General features: G+C 44.0%; 1 protein-coding gene across 2 annotated transcripts in view; it reads right to left on the bottom strand.

Moving 5' to 3' along the window:
• Window positions 1–231: 231 nt before the first annotated feature.
• Window positions 232–8,736, bottom strand: part of RYR2 (ryanodine receptor 2 (cardiac)) — a 204,261-nt gene continuing 195,756 nt past the window's right edge. For both annotated transcript variants that reach the window (XM_008569233.1, XM_008569235.1), the window contains 5 exons: window positions 7,648–7,804; window positions 6,096–6,160; window positions 4,069–4,169; window positions 2,455–2,506; window positions 232–1,627 (listed from right to left, as the gene is read on the bottom strand). In XM_008569233.1, the coding sequence (XP_008567455.1) occupies window positions 1,532–1,627; window positions 2,455–2,506; window positions 4,069–4,169; window positions 6,096–6,160; window positions 7,648–7,804 (471 nt within the window). In that variant the 3' untranslated portion in view covers window positions 232–1,531. The remainder of the gene's footprint in view (window positions 1,628–2,454; window positions 2,507–4,068; window positions 4,170–6,095; window positions 6,161–7,647; window positions 7,805–8,736) is intronic.

Below are 8,736 nucleotides of genomic sequence, written 5' to 3'. Positions count from 1 at the left end.
TTATACAGCTCCCGTGCTTACGCCTTTTCTTCTATTAATCTGTCTTTTGTCAGTTGGTTTTCAGCAAACCTTCAGAGGGTGAAGGGGAAATCTTCCCACGGCCCCTACAGCTATAAGGAAGTGTGACGGCATTAAAGGTTTCAGTGCAGTGCTTGGGACTGCACCTCAAGTTACCAACTCAAGGTTTTATAATGAGTCGCAGTTATAAGTGAAATGGAGAGAAAGAGGGTGAGAAAGTTAGTTAAATAGTTTAATCAGAGCAGTTGTACAATTCTAAAATGAACAAGCAGACTTGTCATAAAAGAGCAAAAATGTTTGCAAAATGACCTTGCTTCCGTTCTGAATCTTTTAATTGTAAAGATTAACATTACATTTAAAAGGACTCAAAATGGAAAAACTGAAGTGATTTGTATCATCATCCGTGTTCTGTGATGCAACTGATGAGATCCCTGAATGGATATTGCTTCAGCTTTGATATTTAAAAAAAATGGCCTGACAAGAAGTCCTTAGTCAACAACTGATCACAGGTGGCCGAAAGAAAGAGAAAAACCCAAAACTACTGTCAAGTTCATAACGTATCACATTGTTGGTGGATGACACTGGCTCCAAATATACGATTAAGCCCACGACACTTTATTACTATGAATATAATTATCATGAAAGTTCTCTCACGTGGATCAACTTGCTTCGGAAGGTTTTCTTTGTTCGTTTAAACTTGCATAATCAACATGCAATGAATTATTTCTTTTGCGAGTGTATTTTTTGCAGTCTTTTTGTTTTCATACAAAGATTTCATAAAGTTGCAACACTGCATCAGAGCATTATTAAAATAAGAGCAGGAGCACTTGGGGAGGGTAGATGTGAATTTAGCTAAATAAGAGCCTCCTTCCATCCTGAGACACTGCACCCGTCTTTGTAAAAAGTTGTGAACAAACTGCTTTTGTTACCCTCCCCCACCAAAGGAAAAAAAAAAAAAGAAAACCTCACAAAATCAATCTAAGAGAAAAAAAAAGGTGGACGTAAAGAAAATAAAGATGTTGGTCATGCACGTATCTTCTGCATAGCTGAACCCGCATATAGTAAGGCACTATTTCCCTTGCGACCCTGTCCACGGCAATCTGTTAAGTGCTGCAGTGGCTGTGACCCTCGACGGTTCCTTTCAGGATGGGGAAATAAGGGAGCCGGGTGAGTGTGGCTGGCACGCTTGTCTGTGAAGGTCCCGCAGCTCAAGGAGACTTCCCAGAGTCTCCCAAGAAAATCTGTCTTGTGAGTTATGATAGAGTGTCCAGAATGGTTTTCTTTGCAGAGTTCCTATTTTTGTCTGTGTCTGAATTTAGATTATTCTTCAGTCTTTATTCTCAAGGAAAATACATGAGGTGGGGGGAAAACACAGTCAGGTCTTCAGAAACAGTTTCGATGCTCCCAGGAAGCACATGACGCTGCCCACTCACGAATTCAGGAAGATGTTTCCAGGAGAGCAGAGAGACTGTGGCGGGGAGGGCTTGGTTTTAGGGGTGATCGGGGTCTGAGTTTAGTTTAGCTGGTCTTCATACTGTTTCCGGAAACAATCCCCTGCTGGGAAAAATTCCCAGCACCTCTCTTGATACATCTTCCACACATATGACTCCTGAAAAAGTTAAAGAAAAAAAAAATTAACATTTTTCCCTAAATCTGTCTGCAAACACAATATCAGAGAAAGAAACTCAAAAATTTACATCGTGTAATTGGAGAAGTCCAAATTTGTTTATATTAGCTCCTAACTAAGTATACCACATCTTATTTACTTCTAGTAGAAAACAAATAATCGATCTTCATCCTGACCATAATATGATAATGGTAAAAATGTATTTTTGGTATGTGTTTTTGAGGGTTCTCTTAAAATATTATCATCAGGAGAGTACTTCAAAAAATTGATGGAAAAATAAAATTAAAAGGCAATACAAATCTATCCACGAACTTTCTGAAGTACACTTTTGTTATTATTAATTGTGTCCTTCATCAAATTCAAACTACTGATTTGTGGTGAAGACTTGTGGAGGGGGAATTTCAGATGGCTTAAAAACCTTAGGCATTTAGTATGCAGTCATTTTTAACTGACCATAATACTGTGGGTATATTTTCATTTTTAATCATTTGCTATCTGATTTAAGCAGTTAAGGACATTATAACTAAGAACACTCAATTTTCTCAGAATAGAGAATTGAAAACCTAAGCCCAGCATTTTTAGTTAATAAAAGCTTATTTTTTATGTGAAATTAGAATTTTACTTTTCAATAAAGGCAATCTCTTCCACACCCATCTAATACAACAGGAATTTTATATTAAGACTCCACAACTCACATCTGAAAGTAATTCCACCCCTTACAGCTCAACACACGTGTTTTGTTGCAATGTGTAGGGCTTCTCTTTCTATCCTTTCTTTCAGAAGATAGGATACAGTCACCATTTACCTACCTGTCCTGTGTGTTCTGTCTCATCTTTGTTTATGAGATACATCAGAAAAAACCTACAGATACAAACAAACTGATCAGAAATGGATTGTATGAAAATATCAGTACAAACATATAGGACATTTTAAAACAAATGATTAATTTACTTTTTAATTGACAAGTATTGATTGTACATATTTATGGGGTATAGAGTTATATTTCAGTTCATGCATACAATGCGTGGTGATCACACCAGGGTAATTAGCATATGCATCATCAGCAAAATTTATCATTTCTTTGTGATCAGAGCATTTGAGCTCCTCTGTTCTGGCCATTTGAGAACATACAATAAATTATTGTTAATTATAGACGCCTGGCACCATTACAGACCACTAGAACTTACTTTTCCCGTCTAGCTGTAACTTTGTGCCCATTAATCAACCTCTCCGTGTCCCCCCCTCACCCCTCTAGTAGCTACAATTCTACTCTCTACTTGTAAAAGCTCAACTTTTTTTTTTTAACTCCCACATATGAGTGAGAATATGTGATATACATCTTTCCGTGCCTGACTTATTTCACTTAACATAATATCTTTCAGGCTCATCCATGTTGCTGCAAATGACAGGGTTTCATTCTTTTTCATGGCTTAGTAGTATTCCATTGTGTATATACACCCCATTTTCTTTATCCAATTACCTGTCAATGGACATCTAGGTTGATCCCGTATCTTGGCTATCGTGAATAGTGCTGCACTAAACACAGGGGAGCAGATATTTCCTTGGTATGCTAAATTCTTTTCCTTTTGATAAATATCCAGCAGTGGGACTGCTGCATCATATGGTAGTTGTTTGTGCACATATTTTTATATATTATATGTTGCATTCAATTATTGTAGGCGCAGACAAAACACCACAAATACATTTTTTTCGGAAATTAATTGCAGTGTACCAGAAAGAGGAAAAGATGTTTTTTGACTTGACTTTTCTGATCTGATGCATGGTTTTACCCTAGCAGCACTTTGGTTTCAGGTTAGAAGTATACACATTTTTGTTAGTATCAACTCAACATAAATTGAAGACTAGCCTAATGAGAAGTTCTAATTTACTGATCAAGTTCAATAGAGTATAGTTAAACCATTTTCCCCGTGTAACGCTACTCTGAATCCCTTCTGTTGTATATTAAAATTGGGTAGAATCTGAGTAAGAATAGCATTTTCCCAAACTATAGTTTTGACTAGACCCAAATAATGGCCAGATTTCTGTGTATTTTTTTTTAAAGCAACTTTTAACTGGGTGCCCACATATGATCTGTAAGTTCTCAGAGAAGAAAAATGGAGATTCACATGTCTCTAGGGAGCAGCCGGATCCCATTCAAATGGGAACCGCGGCCAAGGCTCCCGGAAAGGCTCTGTTCCTCTCTCCCCAGCTTTCCCTTTCATGTTCTAGAAAGTACAGCCTGTAGGCGGAGCTGCGACTTCATTCCTTAAGTCAACCTCCTCCAGAGGGAAAGAGAACCACTAGCTGTATCTGAGCAATTGTGAAGAAAACGAAGCTGCACGCTCTCCTGTTTCCCAAGCTTCCCAAGACAGGAGCTGGCGGCTGGCGGCAGAGGAGGGCGGGTCTGGGACAGGGGCACTCACAGGTAGTTGGCCAAGTTGTGCTCCTGTAAAGTGTGGGTTTCAAAGCCATGTGGCACCGTGTCGAAGTAGTCATTGCCTATCCCACAGATGAAGCATTTGGTCTGGAAGAAAAAGTGGAATATTACAATGTCAGAGGGTTCAGAAAGCAAAAGGAAAGCACCACTTGCCACTCAGGGGCAGCTATTTGGTTTATTCAATATGTGTCAGAGCTGATCACGTGGAGGTTGTGCCAAGTCCAGGGATAGAAATGTAACTGTTGCCGCAACTGTTATCTTGGTGTTTTCTTAAATGACATAGGGACCAGCAGCAAGAAGTAATGGATGTAGAGAGAGTACAGGGTAAAGATGGCTGAGAAACAGTGTCTCTTTCATATTTTCTCCAGCCTGGGTGAAAATTTGTCCAGGCATAGCAGTCGCTCTTGTTCATGACACTGACTCAAGCTATCCAGGCAGGATTAACTGTGTCCTCAACTGAAACTGCAAACATGGTACCTGCCTGAACAAGTCTGACGACCCAGGGGGAAAGGCACAGACCACTGCCCCTCGAAGAGGGCTGAACCGAAGTGCACACTGGGCTGTGATTCAGCAAGGGTCTGCCATGTGCCATGTGCTGTGCTGTCCAGGATGAACCAGTGGACGCTTTCCATTCTAGGCACTGGGTACCTGTCTTTGTCCTCCGCCACCTCCTTCCCTCCAGGCCACCTGTGGAGCAGCACCTGCAGAAGTCAGCCACCTGCAGGCCTGGTCCACAACGCCCAAGGAGAAACAGACCCTCCCTTCCACTGTTAGAATTTCTGGCGCACCGACTCACATGAGTTCAGTCATTACTGGCCTCATGTGACCCACGTGCTCGTCCTTCCCTGCCCACTAGAAGCTGTTTAATGCCATCCGAAGCCTGTTTATCACGCCCTGGATGGTACGGCCTAGAATCAAGGTCATTTCGGTAGCTAACAAAATTCTTCCTGCCTTATTCATCAGAAGCTGGCAGCAGGGTCCACACTCAGCAATGTGGGAGGACAATTGGGTCTCTCTACAGGGCATCGGCTGTGTCTGAACTAAACAGCCGAAGCCATTCCCATTGCATGTCAGCTAACCGTGCCCCCACCCACCTGGCAGCTCACGCCTGAAACCTGGGGGTGCCCTGGCTTGCTCCAGCCCGTTTGTCCCTGCATCTGGTCAATCACCAAGTCCATCTCACTCCAGTTCCCACGTCTGTTTGACTCCACCTGGCTCCTGCTCCTCACCTGGCCCTTCTTCAGCAAAAGCCTCCTGATCTCCTACCTGGAAAATGCCAGTTTCTAGTTTGCTCCCCATATTTAAAATCACAGTTATCTTTGGTTAACTATGCTGAAAACTCATTTCTTGTTTCCCACAGCTCAGATGTTAAACTGTAAATCTCTCAAGTGAGCTGTAAGGCTCTTCATTCTCTGCACTTCCTCTCCAGCCCCACCAAGAGAATTTAATGCTTCCTCTGGAACCACATATGCCCCTATGAAAAAACTTGCATATCAGATTCCCTAAAATCAGAGTCTTGGTGTATAACCTCAGGTGGTGACATTCTCTCGGAATCCTGGAGATGTGTGTGGTGGGGGGAGCGGGGACGGCAGTTGTCCAAACTGTCCTGTTCTCTCCCTCCCACATCCACACCCCCACGATCTTCAGACCTTGGCTTGGGCATCCCTCCTTGCCAGGAAGTTCCCTGATCATTCAGGAGTGAACAAGTGCCAGCCCCAAGACCCTAGCACTCAGGGTGTACTCCCATAAAGGGCTCTGCAGTGGTCTATCATGGGTCAGTGGATTTACAGTCTGAATGGACGATCTCCGCTTTCTCGAGGGCCAGGATGGTGCCACAGCATTGTCTGTGTGCACCTGGAGTCTGCTCCATCCTATGTGTTGCGTGAATGGAAACCACACAGTATCTGTGCCCGTTTCCCACTTTCTCCCACATTCCTGACTCTTTTGAAAAAGGCAGTGATGAGAAAAAGTGCCTGTGACAACGACGGGCTGCACCGCAGCAGACGGGCTTACCTCCATGTCTTCCTTGACTTGCTCCTGCTGGTCTCTTAATTCTCCAAAAGCATCGATAATTAGACCTAGTGTTAAAGGAAGACATAACTGAATCGTTATCAGACAGGAACGAGTGATTCAATTCATAGTCCCCCCTGGCTCATCTTCCAAGGGCAGAGAAAACGTCCAGCTCCCCGGGGAAGTGCTCAGAGCATGGGAAAGCATGAGCGCCCGCCTGATGCTCCTGCCAGGGAGGCCGTGTGCGCTCTTTGAGGACAGAGGTGCACGCAGCTCCCGGGCACACGCTTGTGGAAAGAGCGCTTTAGAATGAAGTGACGGAGCAGGGAGAACCTTCAGTGACACTGGCATATGCAGATGTGTGCTAATACCCACTTCACGCTGCAAATCAGCAATTGATTTACGGCTGGAGAGCACAGAAAGCTCCACTAAGAAGATACTCAAGTCCTAATTTGGAAATAAAACACTACCCTATAAACCGTGAGAAATCTGCCTCAAATCACTTTTCTCCCAAGTTCCTCAGAAATAAAGTTTCCGTCGCTTTCTTAACCGCGGTCATGAGCAGCTAACCCCGGGACTTGCTGGGCACCTCTCCTCCAGGGGTTCATGGCCCGGCCCTCTTATAAAGCACATTATTGTCACACTCGGTAAAGACATAATGAATGGACTATGAGTCTCTTCAACTTGTCCATGTACTTTATTAAAAAATAGGACCATTTTATGTCTGTGGGACTTAAAGGATTATGTCACATTTTTAGATATTTAATTCAAGCCAGGATAAATGTGCTAAGCAGAAAAAGATAGTGAGTGATTTTTCTGCGAGAGAAACACTGCAGTCACCTGCAGTGAGAGGAAGGGCGAGTGGGTCATAGCCCCGGGGTGGTAAGTGAGGGTTCTGGCCCCAGGCCACCCAGCTGTGGACTCCAGCCCGACACTGTGTAGCTGTGCACTTTGGCCACGTTGCTTAGATCTGCTGTGGCTTAGTCACTTCACGTGTGGAAGATGGATAGCAGCACCATTCCCACAGGTTGCTGGAAGGGTGAAGGTAGTGCACACAGGTGCCTGGACACAGCAGACACTCCACAGCGACAGCTCTGTGGTTACTCATGAGCCCCTGAGGATGCATCTGGGACTATACTGGGTGCTTGAAAGTAGGTCATTTTTTTACACATCTCAACAACCACAGAGCTTAGAGACTTGTATAATTTCCATTTTATGGATCCACAAAGGTTAAATGGCTTCCCCATAAAGCTGGGATTCAGGAGCCTGAGCCCCAGGGCTGGGATCCAAACCAAGGCAAGTGCTCTTCCCGTTACATTATTCCAAAGCCAAAAAGAAAAAAAATCACGATATCCATAGTTTCCCTTACTCTACGGTCCCACGCGTCTCTGTAGTGCCCTGTACAGATTTCATGATGAAGAAATACTGAAAGGGAAAGCTCTGTGTGGCTTTTCCAGAAAACACTTGAGGTTCTTACCCTACCCTGAGCATTAGCTTCCACCACATGTGGCTCAAGTTCCAGATTTTCTTGGGCTTCAGTGAAGATAGCGCATACCTTGTATTATGGCCAAGAGGATGACAATGACGAAAAAGAAGAAGGTGATATCGAATATGATCCGGTAGATCTCATATTCATCTCCTGCCGGATCTTCGATTTCGTCGCCGATGCCGCCTCCAGCACGCACCCCAACATACATGTGGAACATGTAACACTGGAAAAGAGAGGAACGGGATCACTTGTTGGAGAGCCACCTGTCTGGCTCCTCATCCTCACCGGGAAATGACGGGCATCTCTGCTTTCCGAATTGCCTCTTTTTGTGCTCATAACTGTGCTGCAGACACTTGGTTCTCACACGCTACTGGCTTCTGACACAGTCTGTACTGCACACCCGGCCTACCACCATCCCTCTCGCTTTGGAGAAAATGCAAATACCTCACTAGTATCTTGGCTCCAAAGTGTCTGGGATAATAATCACATTTTAATCACATTAAGGGGCACAAAACTATACTCAATTGTACTGTACAATTATATTGATCATAACAGACACAGGAAAGGGAAAGTATAAGAAGATGGAATCTTAGAAACTAAGCTGGGAAAAAAAAAAAACAGACAACACTTACTCACCCTCCCCTCCCCTAACATACATGGAAGGCAGCGCTGAAATTCTTTTCTCCTTTAATATCTAGAATAGTGAAGAAAGACAGGGGAGAGACAGGGAGGAAACAGCAGCTCATTGTCTAAGCCCTAAAACATTAAAGCCACCACCACCAAGTGCCACAGCCAGTGTGTGATGCAGGCAGAGGAGGGGTTCAGTGCAGGGTCCCCAGCCTCAGCATTGCTGACACCGTGGGCTGCATAATTCTTCACTGCATGGGGGGCTGTCCTGAGCATCGCAGAATATTTTAGAAGGATCTCTTGATCTCTACCCATTAGATGCTGACAGTGACAATAAAAATGTCTCCAGATGCCAAATGTCCCCTGGGGTTTTGATACTGTTTTTCCCAGATGCCTGGTTAGCCCCAGACCCAGCCAGCGGTGGAGGGACGTGAGGTCTGCGGTGAGCACTACCAACACGCGGCTGTTAGGCTCTCAGCTACCAAATCACCCTTCTGCTCCTAAAAGCGAAAATCCTTTCATCCACCT

Source organism: Galeopterus variegatus, unplaced genomic scaffold (genome assembly GCF_000696425.1).
Source record: "Galeopterus variegatus unplaced genomic scaffold, G_variegatus-3.0.2 Scaffold482, whole genome shotgun sequence".
NCBI classification, from domain to species: domain Eukaryota; kingdom Metazoa; phylum Chordata; class Mammalia; order Dermoptera; family Cynocephalidae; genus Galeopterus; species Galeopterus variegatus.
The sequence above is the reverse complement of the archived record's forward strand: the minus strand, read 5'-3'. Positions and strand labels throughout refer to the sequence as shown.